This window comes from Amphiprion ocellaris, chromosome 1 (assembly GCF_022539595.1).
Source record: "Amphiprion ocellaris isolate individual 3 ecotype Okinawa chromosome 1, ASM2253959v1, whole genome shotgun sequence".
In the NCBI taxonomy this organism is placed as follows: Eukaryota; Metazoa; Chordata; class Actinopteri; family Pomacentridae; genus Amphiprion; species Amphiprion ocellaris.
In genome coordinates this window covers 7,547,469-7,571,543 of record NC_072766.1, presented here as the reverse complement: position 1 = coordinate 7,571,543, position 24,075 = coordinate 7,547,469, and the positions used below count along the sequence as shown (strand labels likewise).

The window sequence follows — 24,075 nt, the reverse complement described above, 5'->3', positions numbered from 1 at the left end:
ATGCCTAAACAATCAGATCCTTTGTATTAATACAACTAAATCTCTACTTTAAAGCCTAATGAAGGCTAAGGTTTCTAGTGTATTTCTGAATTATACCCGTAAAAGATGCCCAACACTCTTCCTTACTGACATATTTTAACAGCTCAACTGATTTTCCGAGCTGTATAGAAGTGGGTTTATGAAATATTAGTGGCAGAGGCAGACTTGGTGGAGGCATGCTGAGTTTAAGGTCGACTTACCGGGGCTCAAGTCCAAAGGCCAGAAAAAATAGAGGCATGTTCGTGTAGTCCATATAGCCGCCAGGAGCTGTGTGACTTCCACCGCTGCTGTACTCCCAGTTAAAATATATTTCTGTTTCTAACATTCACTGCCAGTGGCTGCAGAGACCTCACAAAAGCACATGCCTACGTGGACATGCTGCTCAATATTTATTCCTCAGAATGTCTGACTGCAGGAAAACAGTAAAAAAATCTTTGTAATGGATTACTCAGTGTATATAATGACAAAAACATCCCATGCCTTATCCACCAAATCTGTATTATGTTGAGTCTACAGCAGATTCAGCATCCGCCCACCAAACTTCAAGATAAGTAAAAATCGGAAGACATTAATTGAGGCTATAAAAAGGTCTATTTCACCACCCATTGCTTTTGAGACACACTGTGTAGGAGGCCGTCGGTGTCAAGCCTCAGTATGGAGCAACACAGAAGTTCTCAAGCTGACAAAATGTTAAAGCAAGACTCACAGCCCACGAATGTTCATCTGTCCAAACAAACTACATTCTGCTGTGATGTCTCAATGCGCTCTCAAGAGCTGTCAGAGTATAGCGTTGTACAAATGATATCATATTGTACCTGTTAAAAACTGAATTGTCATACATTTGAAAACTTTAAGCAAAGGATCTGAATTTTCTCTACATAGCATATAACCCATGTCTTTGTTCTTACAAATCTTTATAAAATGTTCTCTTGATTGGACGTTTTATGTTGTGCAACAATTGATGCCTTGAAAAGATTCCACTGAAATATATTTCAGTGCAGTGAAGGACATTTCAGAAGAATAACAACTACATTATGTGAGGACGGGGAGTGAATATTATTAAACTAGATAATTTTATGACATAAATCTGTTCTTTGACCAATCCATTTAAAGAGTTTGAAGAAGCTCCTTTATATAATCCTCTGGCCAAGTAGCAAATCCATTCATTAAATACATTATTGTTCTTTTACATAAAACATACAGCTTTTCTCTTCACTCTTCTACTGTATAAATACTTTGGATTAAAATGGAAAATACGCTGGAGCAGAGACATGATTAAAGGCTGCAGAGTGCACTGACATTGTCCTCAGAAGTTGTCCATGCTCTTACATTTCTAGCTGTAACTGTATGAGATAACATGTTCAATGCCTGCATGAATCATTAACCTTTGAAATGTTATTCATGATTTCAGCATATCTTTGCATACAGGCCTTGTTTGAAAAAAATCGGATCAAATCCTCCTCTTTGCTGCATAACATGCACATCAAAAAGAGTGTGAATGGAGAAAAAAACACTATAAGGCAAAAGCACATTTGGAAAAAATCCACCAGTTTCGCTATCTTTAATATTTTATGTGTACATGCACTCAGGCTTACCGCTTGTAAAAGATTAGAAAAATTCTAAGAAAAGTGAAGTGGGTTGCTCAGGATAAAATGTCTTACTCTCTCATATCTCACTCATTTTACCTGCATTTCCTTCTGCAAATTTATGAAGCAAGTGAAGTAAAATATTGACTGCTGAGTATGTGTTAGACTCTTGAGTATTAAATGAGTTTGTGTGTTCTGCTAAGCTCAGTTGATTGCATTGAAAGAAGTAACTACTGTTATTAGACCACTTCAGGCTGATTTGCCCCATTAACCTGCTGCTTGTATGCACGTCTTGATTTATGCATTGATCAGATCTGATAGCAGCAGATTTTAAACTGATTTTGTGGAGGATAAGTCATTGTGAATAAAAGGGTTTGAGGTACTAAACCTCATAGGCTGGCGAATAGAATATTTCAGCAGGACCATTTATCATTTAACTTTTTGCTTCACCAACTAATAGACGTTCTTTTGCTCCTGTTCTATCTCTCTGTCTCTCTTTTTCTTTGATGTCCAATTAAAGTTCTGTCTTCTTCATTTCTCTGCTGCTCCCAGAGGGTTGTGTGGAGGACAATGCAACACAGTGTAAGCCTTCCATTCCTCCTCCTACTTTCACCGAGTCATCTGTCTTGTGGTGTTTTAGTCAACTTGCCCATTGCACTTCCCTCCTTGACATTATTCAAAGTTGATATTGACTGCCTGTGTGTGACATGTCTGTTTGTTTAGTTTGCTTGAATTATTTTGGTTTCTTTGCAACTTTTCTGCAAGTGAAGTACAAGCTGCTGAGGCAGGTGAATTGGGTTTTTCTTGTTTCTTGTTTTGTCTAAAATAGTTCAGAGTGGCAACATATTGGTTGAATGGTTAGGGCGCACCCAACAGCGAGGAAGTTGTGAGTTTGAATCTCTGCCATCATTCACCCTGCTTGAATTTTGGACTTCATCAACTGATTACACCATTATTTTTTTTTTTTTTTTTGCATGAGTGCAGCATAAATTGCTTTCAAAAGCAATGATAACCACAAAACCTGTCAGTTTGTTTGGAAAGCATGTTATCTTTAGAAAAATCTTCTACCATTTTTCAGAGCCAGTAACTGCAAAAACAAAAGGAATCTTTTCAACTTTCCAGTGGATCGTGAACTACTCAACCGTTACATACCGTTCCTGGAAAAACAACCACAACTTTGCATAAAATTGTGATATTTTATCGAAATCACTTTATTCTACATGTGTGAATTTAATATAAAGAGGTTACAATAAACTGATTCTGTAAAAAAGTAAAAATTCTGCTCTCCTCAGTACAACTGTAGTGCTATTGCGAATTCGGTTTTGACCAGTAGTTACGAAACAGAAATTCAGGGACTTCTCAGCTGAACTGGGCTGAACTGCAGACTGTGTTTACACAGAGCAGGCAGCAAATACAAAAGCAAATTAAAAATGTAAGTAGTAAAATATCTATAGTATGTATTCACCATCTTTTTTTCAGTGTTTGTGAAACCTTAGGCATGGGGGAAAATGTTGCACATGTTGATTTCACTTTTTTTTGTAAAATAAATGATTGAAAAAAATATATTGCAAAAAAAAAACGATCATAAATTGTTTCAGATTCAGAGGGTCAGGTCACAACATCTCTGTTATTTAACATCTGTTCAAGGTCAACATTGTATCTGTTGCAAACGCACACATTTAGAAATGAGTAAAACAAATCTATATGCTTGGTAGCACGCTCCTGCTATGACTGTACTGTAAACAGATGATGATATCTAACATTTATTTGCTTCTTCCTAACATCCTTAAATCTCGAACACAGAAGACAAAATATATACAGAAAATCTTTGCTCTTATAGTCAGTATCTGATTACAGTCTGATTAGCGTCTGCTTTGATAAAGCAGTAGCATAATCAGTGACATATTGTGTAATCAGCCACTGGGACTGACTTCAGCGCTGACTTGTGTGAGTGATGGGGTGGTCAAGAGGTGCACTTCAGTGGCAGGGGTGTGTATATGTGGGTTGTGTGTACTTTTCTGAGCTAGTTGGATTTAAAAGCGAGTGGTTTCAGGCACACAAAAGGTCTAGGAACTAAAAAACGAGGTTTGTGAATGACAGCAAAGCTGTTAGTCATCATTACTTCTGAAATGGATACAAGTAGGGCATATTGTGTAATCCACTTCCACATCCAGCTCACTGCGAAACAATTTCTTACTGAAAGATGCCTGGTAAGATGAGCTTATTACGAAAAGGTAATGTAGCTGACTTATAGAGTGTTGTCATGGCTTCATGTGGACAAAACTGACAAAATGAATGGGTTAAATGCTGCCTTTTGACCACATGCCTTGCTGCATTCTGTTTTGTCTGTGAATCTTAATTGAAGTGAGACTACTATGTAATTTACTTGTGATGTTTGACATATATAAACACTACAGCCTTACAATATTTGCAGTTCAGTATGGCTTCTGTATTGCTGGTACCTTTTTTATTATCTGGCTTCACAAAGCCTAAGAACCGCAGTCACATTAAGCCATCATATAAAGCTGGTTATCAACTTCTTAAGTCAACGCATGGTTTCTAAATCTAGCTATGAGCACATTTACATAAATATTCATTAAAGACCTTCTAGGACCAGTGATGCCCGTTTCCAAGAGAATTTTATTGGTCAGTAGGCAGTGCTTTTATACACGTTCATCTGTTATCTCGAACATAATCCACCTGTTAAGCATGCAGTATAGGTTACCATGGCAATGTACCGTGATAAGATATGAACTACCGTCGTATTCCTGAAGGGCTGGAGTTAAACCTAAAGTTACCCATCTAATCCTAAATCCGCCTTCATAATAGTGGTATCAGTTCTTTCTAATTCAGAGGAAAGCTTCTTCTGGAGTCAGAAGTCTGTTCCATTGTCCCTCTTTGTAGCACAGATCATAGGTGGCAGCCCTCTTCCAAGGTTTGACAGTTTGGGTGCATATAATGTGTTGTTTTCTGGTGTACTGACTGGTCTAAAAAAAACAAACAAAACAAAAAAAACAAGAAACTGATGGCAACCCACAGAGGCTGTGATGTTTAATTAAAAACATGGCATTTTTAATATCAGGTACAAAGCCACTGCTACATCAGATATTTATTTATTTATTTATTTATTTTTGAATTACTGTAGGAACTGACTGTGGTTACATATTGTGGCTCTGCTGAAGTTTTGTTGGATTTCAGTCTACGCTAGTAGCAGAACTGTGTTGTCGGCAGGTTGATCCACAACTTTGGTCGAGACTGGAACTTCTCAACCTTTACTGGACTGATGAAGTTTTTATAATCATTCTTGGTCTTACCATGAAGCAGATTTTTTTGTGATTTCAGCCTTAGCTAGATTTGTTACATTGGGACGCACTATTTCAGTTCTGTTATAGTTGTATCAGCTCTGGCTGGTGGAGATTAAGTGTCATTAAAATCTCTGCCATAGTGACCCTTTGCGAGCTAAACTCCGGCAATGTTGACCTCTTGCTAATATCCCCTTCTTGGGTGACTATATTGTTAAACACTAAGCGGCTTCACCTGGTGGCACAAACAGCTACTACAGCTAATGTACAATACCTGTTTAGACATGCGTGTAGAGAATCTTTTGAGTTGTATTTCAGAGCTGTTCTATTGTCAAACATATACACTCGTTTGATTTTAATAACTTTAATGTACTTGAAGTTTTTGTTATCTAGGAAAATGGTATAGGATTAGGACTCTGCAGAAGGTAAATATTAAATGACTCAGATCAGACTGAGTCGGAAAAACCTTGATCAAGCCAACCCTACTAATAACTCTGTATGCTTAAGTATGCCTAAATACAACCTCACAGGGCTGCTGGCTGTAGACTTTTAACCTTCCTCTTCAAAGAAGTATAATCAATACATTTCTTTACCCCCAATAATAAAAGTTGTATAATACATTTAAGTAAAGAGTATAAATAAGAATTTACTAAAAACTCCATTCTACGCTAATTGGTCTTCATTCACTGTTGAGACAAATTTTATATGTTTAGCATACACAGTAGCATTGGAGCACATCCTCCACCATGTGTTCCATGTTCTCATTTAGAGTTTGAGGAGGTTAGCAATATTTATATCCCTAATTTACTTTGCCAATCATAAGCAGATGTCTGATGGCACAATTCGGACAGAAATTACTTGGTCTGTCTCCTTTAACTAACATTGCTGACAGAACATTACTGTCCGTTTCTCCATTACACAAATGCTTGCGGGGGAAAAGAACGTGATAGATGACCTGAGGGAATTCCATTATTGATTTATTTGACCAATTTCTAAATATTTTGAGCCTCCCTAATGAGTTGTTTGTTGTTGAGCACCGTTGAAATGTGGATGCAGCTGGAAAGAAAGTAAATCAGTCATTAGCAGTGGCCAGGCCTTTCTCCACGCTCCATTTCACATTGTTTTAGCAGAGTGCCACAGCCAGGAAACGATCTGGCAAAGAGCATTTTTCTCAGGAAGGAAAAAGTGTTAAATAAATGATCAGTGTTTTATTTCTTCAATCAATCACAGTAATCCAGTGTCAATAGGCACCACCTATGTATGCTTTAGTGTGCATTGGTTATTGCAGCCACACTATGCTGAGAGGACTAAAGGGTTTTATGGAGATTTAGTGAAACACACTGTGCATTTGAATGCATGAAAAGAAACCCAGAGCTGAACATCCTTCAGTCCCTGAATGGCAGTCGACATCACTATTCCCACATGAAAGTTTCATCCTGCCAGAGTAATCAGTCATAGTGAAATCACTCCGTCCAGTGCAATCGCAGACACAACTGCCAATTATGACCAATGGTAACACAGCCAAATTGGTTAAATCCATGGGTCATGCCATAAAATGGATCCAGTTACAGCCCTAATGAAATTCTGGCATGTAATGCAGATCTGCTCTGTATAGTTTTTCTCTTTAATAGTCTGTGCAGATCAGCAGGCAAAAAAAAAAGAACAAGTGTTAAGACCAGTTAATCGCACTGGCATGCTAATTCAGTATACTGGCCATGCTGAGCTAATGCTTTAGCAGCAGTTCCAACCACAGGGCACAAGTGCTGTTGGGCTCTCTAAACTCTATTTAGATTGTGCTGACAAAGTTCTGGGAAAGAGAGAATTTTATACTTCATGGTGTAAGAACTTGAGTACTTTTTTAAAAATACAATTGCTATGGCTGAGTGCAGCTGTACTTCAGAACTTTGTACTTATGATACCTGTGTTATACATTTTGTATGTAAGACGGCAGAATCCACTATTATGTTGTCCGTTTTTTCCCCCTTTACTTTTTTTTTTTTTTTTTTTTTGCTTTATAGAGTTTTTGTCTGCACAGTATCTCTGCTGAGGGAGTACTTTGACCATATAGATCAGGATGTTCACAACTGTTTCAGATACAGGCACATGAACCTATAGGATGTGAGCTGAGAAGCCCAAGACTGATGATGTCCCCAATTCAACTCTGTTATTACAGAATTGTTTGTATGAGGAGAAAAACAACACAACCACACTGTCACGAACTGGACCGAAGTTTCCTTTGTCTCAGATGGCTTTGCAATCTTGTTTTGGCAGCCATAGGCAGGAGAAATGTGCTGTTACTGTACGGCTTTGTTTTTGTAGTGCTATAATAAAGAAATGACTGCTCAGAGTAAACTCATTTATAAATTGAGCTGGAGAACCTAAAACCATCCCAGCATTTCACTGGTCCATTCTACATCTTTATTTGATACCTAATAATTATGCATTTAAAATAATGGGATTGTCTCAGGATAGACCTCCACAGCAAAGTGGAGGGCAGGGAATCCGTCTGTCCAGAGGTAATTTTGTCTGTCAAAAGAGGCAAGAATCTGACAGTGACTGATGTGTAATCAGCGATGCTCACTCAACAGAAACCTGTCTCTGAAAATGAATTAGGATTAATATACGTGGACAGACACAACGGATCAGCATGGCCACCTTCTGACTCCTTAGTGTTTAAAAGAAGCTTCACAACACTTGCTCACATATTCTGAGTAGACTTCTATTTCTTTCCTATTTAGCTTTTTCATCTGCTCTTTATGCAGTCTTCTCTCCAGTATGTTCATTGTTAGCAAGGTTAGCACTGCACACACTAAATGATGCATCACAGTAGTAAAACATTTTTTATGCATGTGTTTTTTGGGGGGTTTTTAAATGCTCCAGTTTCTCACAAAAACACACAACTAAGCAAAAAAAAAAAAAAAATTAGCTTGAAAGGAAGACCAACTTGCAGTACTATGTGCCAGTGTGCCTGTTCCTGCTGTAGAAGAAAGAACAAATGGGGTTAGACACCTATTGTGGTGGACAGCTGCTCGGGAAATATGCACAGTATGGTGCATGCAGCAGGGAGATATGCTGGTTAACTGCAAAACCCTGGTGATGTTTGTGTTGTTTGGTTGTCTCCAGCACCTCTGCCTGGTTTTCTTTGCAAGCTCTTACAGGCTTTTGCTACTCCCTGTTCTGGGAGTTCTTTACAAATCTTGCACTACAGTGCAAGAGCGCTTCATGATTTTATACTGACAAAATCAACAGTGTTCGAAACATTATGACCGAGAAGGTGGAAAGACTTTCTGTCAGATTTCCAGTCTCACTCAACAGGCATAATGAGCATCAGTGACAGCCTTTCACACCTAGACATCTCAAACATGTGGACTTTGTTTCAGGTTTCAAAAACCTGGCTGAGACAACCAAACCTGAAGTAGTAAAACATCTAACTATGCTACATGGTTATGATTGTCACTACACAGACACAATTGGAAAATACAGTTGATTTGTGGATCGTTAGCAGGTTCCTCCAGTTTGCACTTGGAAGTCGGGGACAGCACTGTTTTGTATTTTTATGTAAATTCAATAACAATAGGGGAGAATGCTGGAAACGTCATTATTCTATAGAGTTTCTTTTAAGCATTTGAGAAAAGGTATCATGAACATCAATGCATTTCATCATTTGTAAGTATATACAGAACATTACTAGCATTCTGTTTCATGGATACAGCAACAGTGGCCAGTATATATTGTGATGCTGCATACAGATGATACTGTACCACTTTCAGCATGCTTGTCTGGAGACAGCCTGATTAATTAACCAATCACTGACTCTGCCATGTAAAAATGAGTGAAAGCTTCCTTGTAATCTAACGGTCCATGCTGCCATTACTCACAGCCAGTGCCCTTAAGGAAAAGGTACGTCCGCGAGGTAAACAAGGAGACATCCTCCATCATGGATCATTCATTCCCTGGATCCACATAATCATTTCAGAAAGCTCAACCCTTCCTGACTCTCATCAATCTTTATTTGCTCCCAGTGACATGAACTTAAGTTTTAGCTTAGATGAGAGTCATTTTCCATCTCATGCTAAATTTTGGGCCCACACTGGTCCATGAAACCTGGCTCCTTTACCAGCCGAGCAGCTTGTCAGTAGATGTTGCCAGAAAGTCACAGCATGTATTGGAATCTGCTTTGGTTCCAGCCTCCTTGCTTATCATCAGTCTGTTTAGCCCACTACTGCTTCCCTTGACAGCGGTTATCACATCTGCCTGAAGGTAGAGAGTGTTTACCTTGATTTAACACTGCAGAGCCTTGTGAGCTAAACTCATTTACATAGGTAGGCAGGAAATAAAGCACAGTGTGTCCAAGGAAATCCTATTTAGAGCATTATTCAAAGCACTGGCTCACAAAATGTGGGGCCATTGTGTCTGAAGTAAGCTAACCCAATTGCTGTGAGCACAACAAGGAAATGACCATTCGCGTAGCTTCCCTTTGGAGATTTTCCTACTTTTTAAAAACCCGTCTTAGCTGCACTTTATACAATTTAAATCGCCCAGTGCAGAGAGACTGCTTCAATCCGCTATACTATTAGCTACTTCCTTATGGTGTCCATGTGACCTAAAAACTACAGGCCTTTAAGTGATCCCTTAGTCTATCTATGCATATTTATCAAGGTTACATAACTAATTTTGTGTGAGGATTGGTCAAACAGCCATTCTTTCCAACAGTGCTACAGTATCTGCTCCATTTAGTGTATCGCAGTGTTCCGGTTTATTGTGCCTCACTTTTGTGCACTGGGGTTCAAGTTTGGTAGAAGTTACAGAGGATTTGTTTCTCATCCAGTGTCACTCTAGAGTGATCGGGCTGTAGTGTAGAGTAAGGAGGGAATTCAAAGGAAAGGAAAAATTCTAAATCATGCTGGATTCTGTACCAGTAACTAACCCAAGCTCAGTCAATACTGATGCTGTCCCCACTGCAGATTGTTCATCTGTTTAGAGCCCGATTTGTTAATGTTGAAGGTGTACTGATGAAGGGGCTTTTTACAATCAATTTATGGCCAAACACATCAACATGTTGCATTTTTAATGTTTTTTTTAAAAAGCCACATTAACACCAATATGCAAGAGATTTAGGCTCATTTATTCCGTGAAGTTGCTTTAGTAACTTTACCTCACTGAGGAGCATCTGTTTATAAATCCTTTTCCCCCAAATGGTATGTTTACCCTTGGGATGGGACACAAAACCAGCTGTGTATGAAACTTCCATCTGTGCTTACATTAGTCAGGTCATGGTTTGTTTAGCATGAATGTGCTGCACTGAAACCGTTTTAGTATCTGTATTATCTGAGTTCCATTTTTTTTCCCTGACACTAAAATGAATTAAGCTTTATCCAATATGAAACTGTGAGTAGTGTTTATAGCTCACATTTTCTGTGGAGGTATAATAAAGATCAACTTTTTCGTAAGACTTGTCGATGCCTTAAAGGATAGACATTACAGTGATCTGAAAGTAATCAGCTAAAGACATTTTTGGAATCAGGTTATGTTGCTAAATGCCTGATATAAATGTTCACCGGTTTTATGTGTAAGCAATGATAAATTGCTTCTTCTGTATCATTTAAAGAAGTTAATCTACAATTTTACGGTATTTCTGTTATTTCAGGTGTCTCGCTGTGTTTTTATATATATTGCATTACTTATCATGCATGAACAGAAAGTGTCTCAGCAGTTCACAGGTGCATTTTAGCAGCTCTTTTTAAGAGTAATCTGCCTTCCCTGTATTTGATTAGACACCGTGTGTTCAGACAGGTCAGGAATCTGTCCTGGACTCTGTCCTACTCTGAAATTTCAATGTCTTTATATTTGCAAACTACAGTGATTCCAAGGAATAGACTCCTCATTTTCCTTTCCACTCTCCTGTTGAAGATGCATATCTGAAGATTTCAACCATAAGATCTCACTGACAGATGCTATAGCAAATACAGATTAATTTGAGCATTTCAGTTCATGACTATAATGCATATATAATTATAGCGATAACAAGTGTGCACAATCAGTACGGTGCTGTAAAAATCATGAACAATGCTGCTGTCATGGAGATAAGTTGTGAATTACATGCTAACTACACCTGCTACATGTTGCTGGATTTAACAGATGTGTGGGAAATTTCATTATGGTTATAGAACCTCCACAAATGTGTGTGTAATTAGCTCTAGACGTGAGCAGAAAAAATATTAAAACATTACACTAACCATTTTAACTGTAGCAGTAAAAACTGGGACTTTTGAGGTTGAAATAACCACAACCTACTGTGCTTTAACAGCCACTGACATGTTTGTAGATCTAATGAACACAATTATATCAACTACATCTAAATCCTCCGGTCTGCTTACGAAAGATAGTCGTGTGTTATTTCATCTCTACTGCTACAGTACTTTGAGTGGATGCTGCATTAAAAGCTGAGACGGCAGCTGAAAGAGACCTCATGTTCACGTTCCTGTAGACTCCTTGTGTTTGTGGTAACTGCTCTTTCTGTGTGAAATGAAAAAAAGGCTGGTGCTGAGGTTTGGGTCCTGCCGCAGCACTTCAGCAGCAGGACTGGACTCACCTCTGAATAGGCAACTGAAAAACATACTTAATATTCTCAATGTAATGGCTGCACAGTTGCAGGCTCCTGAGCTCTTAGATATCTCTCCATGAAGTTATTACCTTGACCCTCTTTGCTCGTCATAGCATGAGCCGTTAGAAAAGTGTGCCTCCCAGCGCTGTGGTTAGGACCAACACCTTTCAAGCCATCAGTTCTGATTATCAAGTGATTCTGCAGATAAAAACAGTATGACCTGTTTGATAAAAACATACTCCTTCTCATATACAAAGATCCTTGTCTCATAATGCAAAAGTGCACAGAGTGTAATAGTCCTTGTTGTAAATGGCAGTCTTAAACTCCTAAAGATTAATTTTACCCTCCTTAAATGCCCTATGGAACAACATCCCCCATGTGGTGCCTTCACTGACGGACTAAGCCAGCGTGCTTTCACATTCACATGTAGTTTTAGACACTGACTGTTAATAACCAGGTGGGAGGTGTGGTAGTGGTTCCACTACTATTGGCAGAATGTCACAGAAGAGCCAGTGTACACAATTACCATGTTCCAATTACCAGTATCAGTACCAATCAGAAAATAATCCAACACCTTGCTCTGACTGCCACATTCAATTTGTCATGTCTTGTGTTTTTAATTAAATGAAGTAATCATTTGTTTTAATAAATGCATGCGTGGTATTTTCAATTATTTTAAATTTTCCGTAACCTAAGCAGATAAGTGTGAAGGAATTGTGGTAATATGTATAAATGTGGGTGTGATTTGATCGAATTTGATCTACAGCAGCTTTGCAGCATAAACCAGCAAACCCAAACTGCTATAACATTTTCAATCAAGGTTCTAAATGAATTTGGTGCACAGAAGTCAGTGATTTTTACAGCTAAGCCTGTTCCCTACTACTGTGGCCCTACTGTTTGAGAAAATGTGCTTTGAGGGAATTTAAATATATTGTTTTTACCTTCAAACTGCCAGGAAACCATCATGCATGATTTCACATGAGCCTGTCTTGATTATTGCTGCTGTGTTGATATTTTTAGAGTATTTCGAGGTTCAGTTATAGTTGTAAAAGCTGCCGCCAGACTTCTCCTCTGCATCCAGAATGAAGAAACACATTATCTCCATTTTAGCCTCCTGACACTGGCATCCTCTGAAAATCTGTATTGATTTTAATTCTATTGATAGTATTTAAACCACGTTCCGGGCTTTTAAATGAGCATGAGCCTGAACAGACCTTGAGATCATCTTGCAAAGCTGATATGAGTGTGTAGACTCAGATCAGGCAGCACTGGGTTTTATCTATTAGAGCCAATAGATTGTGGAGTGAAAGCAGAGCTATGCCTTGTGTACTTGTTTTAAAACATATTCTTGTTATATTTTCTCCTTTTTTCAAGTCATTGTGCGTTCACCATAAAATGATGTGTTGTCTTAGTCATTCGAAAGGCGTGACAAGCTGGAGGTTTGTGCTTTGGTTGAGATGGATGCTTTCTTCTGAGTCATAGTGAAAATCACACTGTTTGTGTGAAAGCAATTAAGACAGCACTTTTTAATAGTTTATGTGTGAGAATCACTGTCGTTACCAGGCATGTAAGCAAGGGTCAATCACTTGCTTCAGTGAGCTATAGCTCTCCTCCAACTATATATAGCTCTTCACGGTGACAACCAGGCGATGAATAACAGAAAGTATCTGCACTTAGTCAGAGCACCGATCATCATTCGGAGATCAACGCTCGTGATATGAGACAAAAGCTTAGCACACCAACAATCACAAAAAGACTGCCTGTGTTTAATAAGGTTAGATTGCTGCTAACTCAGGTCAACTGTATGGCTGTTTTTTTTGGAAACCAAGCAGGTGGATCTGACCAGTGGAAGTCCTAATTAAAATTACTGGACCCACATTGACATTCATCGCTGGAGTTTGCCCTATATGCTCTGAATGCTTAACAACCGCTTGACTCCACTTTCAAGAGTCAGCAAACCCTGGAGGAGGCAGCTTGGAATAAAGCTTTGTTTGAGTAAAATCTTTAAGTTAGGCATCACACAAAAAGGAAACGAGGAAATAGATTGAAATCGCTTATGTTATCTTTTTTCCTGCAGGTTTTATTTTGTCACGCGGCCCTGTATACAATTTGTTGATTTACAGTATGGACCTGGTATGCAAATTTTTTGTTTTTTTGAGTAGATAAGTTTTATCTCAAACAACCTTCTTTCCATGCTGCCTGTAAAGACACACAGAGGAAGTACATTTACGGGTAATATGAGAAGAAAGACCCCACAATGTCAACGGCTTTTTGACGGCAGTGACCTCCTCCAGCAGGACAATGCCCATTACCACACTGCAAAAACTACTCAGGAACAGTTAAAGGAAAACAACAAAGACCTCAAGGCATCCACTTAGTCTCCAAACTCCCCAGATTCCAATCTGATCGACCATCTGATGGATGTGTCCAAACAAACCCAATTATACTGAGAGTTGTTTCTTTGGTTTCATCCACTCCTTTTACAGTATATCAGTGAGAGTCAGCTATACTATGACCAAGTGCAATCAAGAAAATTCAGATTCTGTTCCTGATGCATACAAGCAGCGCAAGCAGAACTTTCGTCCCTCAGGTTTTTTGAGGGTTTTTTTGTGGTGTTGCGCGATCAACATTGGGGCAAGCGTTAAGCACAGTTTTGTGGCCACTTGCATGTCTGTCGGAGCCTGCGAGGATTTCCATCGTCAGGTCTGTGATGCCCCAACCTCCTCATCCTCGAGGATCATTGCTGGTGAAGAGAGTTAGGCCTACAGTTACAACTCAGAAATCAAACAGCAGTCTTTGCAGTGGAAGAGCCTGTAGTTTCCAAGACCGAAGAAGGCATGTCATGTCAGGAGTGCAGCCAAGAGGATTATTGTTTGTTTGACATTCACAGTATTGTGCACCAGGAATGAATCCTCTAGGATCTGGCTGTCAACACCGAGAAATACTGTAACATCCTGAGGTGTCTGAGGAAGAACATTCAATGCAAACAGCCTGAACTGTTTCATGATGACATGTTGGTGCTCTATCATGACAATGTGCTCCCTCGGTGGACTTAAAATGCACAGGTTTTTTGGCCACAACAACACAATCTATTTGCCAAGTGTGGCTCCCTGCTACCTTCCCCAACTGACATTCAGGTCGGAGGGCCACCATTTTGACACAGTTTTGGAGATCCAGCTCATGTCGCAGATGGTGCTGGATGCACTTACAAGATGGGACTTGGAGCATTCCAAATGTGGCAGGAGCACTGGGAGCTGTCTATCATTGCACAAGGTGACTACTTAGAAGGGAAAATGCATCATATGCATCTTTGAATAACACAGTAAAGTTCAACTGCAGCAGAAACAACCTTACAATCAAAATCAACTCAACAAAAGAAAACTGAACATCATAACATTTAATTTATGGCAGGACAAGTAGTTGTGCTAGAGTGCACCTTCTTTACGTAGGTCTACCTAATAAACTCAAACCTGACCATATAATCATAATGGAAAATAAACATATAATACGCTCAGCTGAGAAAAAAAAAAAAACTACCACTGTTCTTAGTCTCTTCTAATGACATGTTGATATTATCAGTTATTCAGAAGTTTGTGTAAAACAGTGCAGCAGTGAACTCTGGGCTGCGAGTGAGACTGAGGCAGACACTGAAGGTTCAGCAGCATCTAATCCTCCGGCAGCAGCAGAACAGATGTGGTGAAAGCAGAAACTGTTCTAGCTGGAGTCAGACTCACTGCCTTGGGCACTCATGTAAGGACTCATGGTTAGATTTTTGTCTTCACAATTCACCAGTGTGTGCAGTGTGTGTGTGTGTGTGTGTGTGTGTGTGTGTGTGTGCGCTTTTGTGTATATATGTGTGAATGTTTGCATTTATTTATGAACAAGTGTTTGTTTGCTGATGTCTTTGTGTAGCAGAAAAGGCCATTGTGATACTGAACTCTTGACACTGTCTACGTAAATTGTACATTACGCTATACAGACGGAACACACAACATTATACTTTCATAGGCATCAGTTGCAAAATGAATTATAAATGGATTTTCTTACTTATATGTTTACTATTCTGCCTCCAGTTCACTCGAAATGTTCCTGCTTGCAGACTCTTGCTTGTCAGAATGGACCGTATCGGTATCCCATTGCTGTGGTTACATTTTAAAGTTTGAGTAAAATAACCTGGCACACTCTGATCTGATCCATATTTTCTTGTCAGTGCCGGGTTGCTTTGGGCCATCATGAATCAGAGTCACACCAGCATGTGTTAAACCTAACCAGCTTTGGTGTCTCCATGACAGGATTACCACATCAAATGTGAGGGCAGTCTCCTGCAGTGGCATCCTGTTGGTACAGGCCCTTTCATGTCCTGTTAAGACCTGGGGCTTCGCTGTATGCACTCTCCTAAATCCCCACTGTAACTAGGACATGATAAGGGTGGTGTGTGTTCATTTGTCCACGTATAAATGTGCATGCCTGGTCTCTGAACTCTTTAAATAGTGTCCATATGCACTTGAAATGAGTGAGAAGAGTTTCAACTTTAGGATAATTGAATAGCATGTTGTTCAGAATAGCAGCTCTCACAATCTGGACAACCACAGCTGCCATCCAAATGCCATGAATGTAGGAGTTAGTTCTAGCTTATTTTTTATTCCTGAAGGGGGAAAAAAAAACAAAAAACCATCTGGATTTACTTAAAACAACATATAAGACAGTAAAGTTGAAATCAAGTAGGTTTTAGCTGCAATTGGTTCTACCACTTACTCTTAGCTTCCTGTTGTGGCACGTCTTTATGTATATTCACTGTTTTGACACCCTGGAGTGCGCAATCCCTTGTATTGTTGTAAACAAGACATGAATTTGTTTTGGGGTTTTTTCTGTCTTTATGTAACAGTCTTTACTGATGTCTCTGTTTTTCATTAATTTAAATAGGCCTGATGTTGTGCTCATTAAGGCTGACCAATCAAGAAATTTCAGTTGACAATTAATTGTCATGCAAATAAATGAAGTTCATGATGTTTCATGCCGCTGTTAGTTTCAGATTTGTGGTATTTGTACCTTTGGCTGCCACCTTTTTGCTGCAAATCCAACAAGTTCCCTCCTCCAACTTATTGAGCTCTTCCTTTTTTCATTTGGCTCTAAACCAAAATGTGCCCACAGCAGTGTTGTGTTGTTTGGCTTTACAGCTAAATCCCTGACATCAGTGTCAATAGATACTCATCAAAATGCAGTCGGTGGAATATTAGAAATTAAGCCTCGAGATAAACAGTTGGTTCCATTAAACTGTGAGAGGGGCACAAACACTGGAAAACAATGTGGCAATAGTGATTAAAGCATGGCTTTCTGTTGGTTTCATCCAGCTGTTTTAAATGAAAAACGATTTTAACAGTTATGGAAAATGATCACAGTCAGCTTAACTAATTGTGATCAGGTGATTATTCAATAACTGCGTCCAGGCCTAGATGCACATGTCTTCCATTCTGTAACAGTATGAGTTTATGTGGAAATTAAGAATGTCAAAGTCATCTTCTTATCCAGCTGCGAAGCTATATGCATTTAGTGATGTGGAATAAGAAATCCTTTAATTGACATTTCTTTAATTAGTGTAAACAACATTAACTGTGCCTAGCAACCATAATAGTAGCTTTTGCGTTGGCAGTGGAACAGAGGCATGACTTATGACAATGTGGTTATCACAAAATAAAATAATCAAACTTTCAACAAGAAATTAGCTAATTTCAGGCTAAAACAATTAACTGTTGTTAAATGTTTACTCATATTTGAAGTGTCTGCTTAAACAGACACCTGCTATGATTGTTTATTTTACAGCAGACATGTCTTATGGAGCAACATATTGTTCGTAAGTCAGAAGAATTTCAACATCCTACAAAGTCAAGTGTACGTGTTAGGCCAAATATCTCACACAATATCTCAACAGGCTTTCCAGGGCCACAACCGGAACAGATCCCAATCCAGCATATACTCTTTACTATTGCAGCTGCCAAAAATCCCACAAAACTTGAAGGCAAAAAAAGCAAAAGTGCAGAATGAGAGTAGGTGGGCAAGTAATAATCACACAACATGAACAGAAAGTTGTAACAGTTATTAGAAATACAAAATATAGAAATGGATTCACAATTCTACATCATAAGATTATAATGGATCCAGTACTAATGTAGCCAAGCTAGTACATGAAGTTAAAGTACTGAGAGATTAATCAAATTAAATATGCAAATCCAATTAAACAATTTTGAACTGTTACATGATTCAGCATCCTTGTTACCAACTGTTTGAGAGGTTGGGGGTTAGTGAAAGGGCTGTCTCATCCTTTATGAAGTGTGTCAATTAGATAACCACAAGTCTGACTACTTTATCTTACCACATTTTCAAAACCACAACTCTGACATGCAGCTGTATTACACAGTCAATTTGACAAAATGAGAAGTAGATATGTAAGTTATCGCATTCTTGGCTCCCCCAGGAAAACCAGAGTTGGGTATTTAGTGTTTTCAGTTATGGCTTTCTGAATGAAATACAGGCATCTGTGTCCCATGATAAAGAAATGTTGCTGCTCACTAGGTTATTACCTCAGGCTTGGTTGAGATCATCTGATAGCTGCTGCTGTCTCTCAACTCTCTCCATACCAGCCCCAAACAGAAAAACAGTCAGTCCCACATCCTGAGCAAACCGCCAACCACAACATTTGCTGAATCCAATATACAGGATGCATCTGTGATTGACAGCTGACACCACTGTCACACTTTAAACCATATATGTGAATCAAACAACTGCAATGTAAATATAAACTACTGCAAATGTGTTCAATTTATTTCTTTTTGAGAGAACACTTACAACTCACTGTTGCAAAATTATAAGTTCAAACAGTGTATTTCTGTGCACCAAAATGAGCTGTAAACATTAGCATGCCAAACTAACAAATATGCTACTTGTAAGAGTTACCTTGTGCTGCCTCCAAATCATTTAATTACCAATTCTTTTATTTTTTTTTTTAGAACTGCAGGCTACATTGTGTGTGAGTGCTCCCCATCCAGCACTCAGTCATCCATTGTGTGGGAGCCAAGATGCTGCAACACATATATCATATATATACTGTTTATATGTGTGTGTGTGTCTGTGTGTCTGTGTCTGTGTGTGTGTCTGTGTACAGTGGGTACGGAAAGTATTCAGACCCCTTTAAATTTTTCACTCTTTGTTTCATTGCAGCCATTTGCTAAAATCAAAAAAGTTCATTTTATTTCTCATTAATGTACACTCAGCACCCTATCTTGACAGAAAAAAACAGAAATGTAGAAATTTTTGCAAATTTATTAAAGAAAAACTGAAATATCACTTAAGTATTCAGACCCTTTGCTCAGTATTGAGTAGAAGCACCCTTTTGAGCTAGTACAGCCATGAGTCTTCTTGGGAATGATGCAGCAAGTTTTTCATACCTGGATTTGGGGATCCTCTGCCATTCTTCCTTGCAGATCCTCTCCAGTTCTGTCAGGTTTGATGGTGAACGTTGGTGGACAGCCATTTTCAGATCTCTCCAGAGATGCTCAATTGGGTTTAGGTCAGGGCTCTGGCTGGGCCAGTTAAGAATGGTCACAGAGTTGTTCCGAAGCCACTCCTTTGTTATTTTAGCTGTGTGCTTAGGGTCATTGTCTTGTTGGAAGGTGAACCTTCGGCCCAGTCTGAGGTCCAGAGCACTCTGGAAGAGGTTTTCTTCCAGGATATCTCTGTACTTGACCGCATTCATCTTTCCTTCAATTGCAACCAGTCGTCCTGTCCCTGCAGCTGAAAAACAGCCCCATAGCATGATGCTGCCACCACCATGTTTCACTGTTGGGATGGTATTGGGCAGGTGATGAGCAGTGCCTGGTTTTCTCCACACATACCGCTTAGAATTAACGCCAAAAAGTTCAATCTTGGTCTCATCAGACCAGAGAATCTTATTTCTCATAGTCTGGGAGTCCTTCATGTGTTTTTTGGCAAACTCTATGCAGGCTTTCATATGTCTTGCACTGAGGAGAGGCTTCTGTCGGGCCACTCTGCCATAAAGGCCCGACTGGTGGAGGGCTGCAGTGATAGTTGACTTTGAGGAACTTTCTCCCATCTCCCTGCTGCATCTCTGGAGCTCAGCCATGGTGATCTTTGGGTTCTTCTTTACCTCTCTCACCAAGGCTCTTTTCCCACGATTGCTCAGTTTGGCTGGACGGCCAGGTCTAGGAAGAGTTCTGGTCATCCCAAACTTCTTCCATTTAAGGATTATGGAGGCCACTGTGCTCTTAGGAACCTTGAGTGCTGCAGAAATTCTTTTGTAACCTTGGCCAGATCTGTGCCTTGCCACAAGTCTGTCTCTGAGCTCCTTGGGCAGTTCCTTCGACCTCATGATTCTCATTTGCTCTGACATGCACTGTGAGCTGTAAGGCCTTATATAGACAGGTGTGTCCCTTTCCTAATCAAGTCCAATCAGTTTAATTAAACACAGCTGGACTCCAATGAAGAAGTAGAACCATCTCAAGGAGGATCAGAAGAAATGGACCGCAGGTCCATTTCTTCTGATCCATTTCTTGCTAAAATCAACTTTTTTTGATTTTAGCAAATGGCTGCAATGAAACAAAGACTGAAAAATTTAAAGGGGTCTGAATACTTTCCGTACCCACTGTATGCAATTAGTGTGGCTCATGTTACCGTTGGTTTGAATTGTATGGCCAGTGGTTAGAGGTTTGTGGAAATTCTAATGCTGAAAGACAGCATTAGAATCAGAGATAGTGGAAACTGATTTGAAACCAATAAACAAGGACTGGTTGTAGGTCCCTGTGTTTTCATGTCACCTGTTGTGTTTCAGTGCAGCCTAAGCTAGACCGTTATTTACATCTGATTGTTTCTCACCTGCTTTCTGTGTTCACATATACTGCATTTTGATCAGCCTAATTTCCAGTATAGTTTTCCCATTTAAATGTTTTTGTTTCTGTTGTCAGACAATGGAACAAGTACGAAATAAAGACTAAAATGCAGACCAGTGAGACTACATGTTAACTAGCAGTAACTTCATAGCCATTTCCAACACTGCCTCACCAATATACTGATTTTGTAGCTGCAGTGTAGCGTAACAATCCCCCCTCAAACACAAGTTAAAAATGTTTCAATCTAAAATGATTGCTCAGAAGGAAAGTTCAAAGCGGTAGAAAATATTCATCTCACACATTTATTCATGTCCATGTTGGGTGCTGTAGAGTCAACTATTTTGCTCCATGCTGTCAAGGACAGATGCAGAGAGAATCTTCTTCCTGAAATAGGCATAGACATTAGCAGCAGCTCCACTGTACAGAAAGCCACACACACTGAAACCTCCTATTTAGAACAGGATGTAAAGCAGAGACTATACAGGAATGGTTAATTGAAAGACACATGCCGAGGACATGTGAGACTTTCAATAATTTGTTGAAAAGAGGCACAATATGGGGCCCTTAAAATTGCTTCTCACCCTCATCACTTGATCTTGACCAGCAGATGGAGTTTTCTTAGTTGTCATGGAGATGGCTCTATTACCATGTGAGCTCAGTAGTGTCCATTTTGTCATCCATGCAGTAGTCTTTTAAGATTTCTCTTTTGTATTAACTTAAAGATAAAGCAGGCCCACTCTCTAGCTTTATTCTGGGGCTTTCACCTGTATGGTTTATGTTGATTCATTACCGAGCTCATGTGTCAGCAGATTCATCTCCATGTCACATGAGCAAACACCATCTGTTCATGAATCCATTCAACAAGCTGAGAGAGATGAGGTAAAAGTCATTAGCCCATGTCAGTCACTCCTCACTAATGGGGTGAAGAAGACAAGTGAGAAGGCTATAATTCTTCATGTTTGTTTGTTTGCTGAGCATCGACCACATTACTGTGTCTGAGCCTGAATGCTAAGAGAATAAAAGAATAAACTTGATTAACTGCAGTTTCAAATTTGTGGTTCAAAGGCTTCAGCCAGGGCAGCAAATATGACAGGATTTCATCTCTATAATTAAAACAAAGTATTGACATGTTCGTATACATTGGCAACACAGCTGGAATATAACTAAGATTCACAACAGAGGCTTTGGGCATTTCATTCAGTCGGATGATGTTTTTTGAAATATATAGCTGTAAATTGTATGAGACAGATATTTTGCAGTCTATGCTTTTCAGAGCCTTGAAGAATTCAGCAGCTGAAATTGGTTCAAGTCCAAAACAATTTACAGAAAAAATTGCAGCACTGTTGAAAGCAATAGAATTTCACAGAGAAGGTTGTGACCCATCAACAATGTTCTTTCTTGCCAAAATATATATTAAAACACACACACATACACCCAGACACGCACACATTCCCGATGAATACATCACCTGTCTAATACAGAGCTCAATTTTTTGGCTTTGTTTTGTTTTATGAATACAGGATACAGTGGCAATTCCTTTAGAATGACATAGTTTTCTGCAGAAACCACTAACACAAAAACAACTAGAAACGCACTCAGAGAGCACAGTACTCCGCCAAGGCTGCTCAGTTGACAAATCATTTCAGACGGATGAAATATTTAATAAAAAATGACCTTGTGCTGACACAGGCAGGTGTTATTCATGTGCATGTTATGTATGGATACCGAATTGCGTGTAAATGACTCATAAAAGTCTGTTGATCAGTTCATCACTTTTGGCAAGCCTTTGTTTTACTAGTGTTAAAATAACCATTCCCTCCATGCTTTGTTTCGAAGGCGTATTTTTAATGTCACTAAATGTCACTTCCTTGTATGATTTCCAAATGATAAATCCCAGTCAACTTGTAGTGATTGTCAGCAGGTAACTGACACAACCAGTTGAGCTACTTGGGCACCGTTTTTTGACTTGTTGGACGACATACTAAACTATGACTTATTTTCCACAATTTGGAAGACATACTAAACTATGGCGTTTATTTTCTAAGTTGTTTTATGGGCCCTTTTGTTGGTTTTTTGAAAGCGTAAGTGGAGAGGAAAACAAGGAAGGCCCGCAGTAAAGGGTAATTAGCTGGAATCAAACTTGTGTCTCTGACGCGGTCCTGTTTAGGAGTCACCTTCTCAACCAGATGCGCTACCTGGGCGCTTTTTTGTCACTTGTTGGACGACATACTAAACTATGACATTTCAGTGATATTTTAGACAACATACTAAACTATGACGTTTTTACCACATTTTTGATGACATACTTAACTATGATGTTTTAGTGATATTTTGGATGACATACTAAACTATGACTTTTTTGTCAGATTTTCAACGACATACTAAACGATGGCGTTTTTCTCATATTTTGGACGACATACTATGACATTTTTTCCACATTTTGGACGACATACTAAACTATGACGTTTTTTCCACATTTAGGACGACATGCTAAACTGTGACGTTTTTGTGTTGTTTTCAACGACATATGATCCGATGGCATGTTTGTCACATTTTGGACAACATAATAAACTATGACGTTTTAGTGATATTTTGGATGATATACTAAACTACAGGCCAGGAGCTGGAATTGAACCTGGGTCTCTGATGCAATTTTGTTTATGAGCACCTTTCCTCAACCAATTGAGCTACCGGGGCACCTTTTCTTCACTTGTTCGACAACAAATTAAACTATGACTTTTTTGGTCACATTCTGGGTGACATACTAAACTATGACGTTTTTGGTCACATTTTGGATGACATACTGTTGTGAAAACATGCCATAGGATGAAATAATGTAAAGCAGGCTGCGAAAAACACTCCAGAAAGGTTTTCTTTGGGAAAAAAATCATCATGAATTTTGGCACAAAAAAACGCCATAGTATACTATGTCGAAAAAAAAGATGAGATTTTCATATGACATGTTGTAAAAACATGTCATATGATGAAATAATGTAAAGGAGGCCGTGAAAAACACTCCAGAAAGGTTCTCTCTGAAAAAAAAAATCATCATGAATTTTGGCGCAAAAAAAACGCAAAAAAAAAATGTGATTTTTCAACATGTTGTGAAAACGTGCCATATGATGAAATAATGTAAAGTAGGCAGTGAAAAACACTATGGTAAGGTTTTATTTGAAAAAAAAATTCATGAATTTTGGCACAAAAAAACGCCATAGTATACTATGTCGAAAAATGTCATTTTTCATGTTGTGAAAACATGCCATATGATGTAATACTGTAAAACAGGCTGTGAAAAACACTCTATAAAGGTTTTCTTTGAAAAAAAAATCATCATGAATTTTGGCGCAAAAAAAACGCCATACTATACTGTGTCGAAAAAAAAAAGAGATTTTTCAACATGTTGTAAAAAGTGCCATATGATGAAATGATGTAAAGTAGGCCATGAAAAACACTCCAGAAAGGGTTTCTTTGAAAAAAAAATCATCATGAATTTTGGCGATAAAAAACGCCATAGTATACTATGTCCAAGAAAAATGTGATTTTTCAACATGTTGTAAACACGTGCCATATGATGAAATAATGTAAATGAGGCCATGGAAAAACACTATGGTAAGGTTTTCTTTGAAAAAAAAATCAAGAATTTT

At 38.8% G+C, this 24,075-nt stretch overlaps 1 protein-coding gene across 2 annotated transcripts in view; it reads left to right on the top strand.

Annotated features, from left to right (window-relative positions):
• Positions 1-24,075, top strand: part of gpc6a (glypican 6a) — a 178,415-nt gene that overhangs the window by 132,820 nt on the left and 21,520 nt on the right. Inside the window, exon 7 of one of the 2 annotated variants that reach the window (XM_055010740.1) lies at positions 2,178-2,207. The exons of the other annotated variant lie outside the window; for it this stretch is intronic. Within the exon in view, the coding sequence (XP_054866715.1) occupies positions 2,178-2,207 (30 nt within the window). The remainder of the gene's footprint in view (positions 1-2,177; positions 2,208-24,075) is intronic. 2 annotated transcript variants of the gene reach the window in all.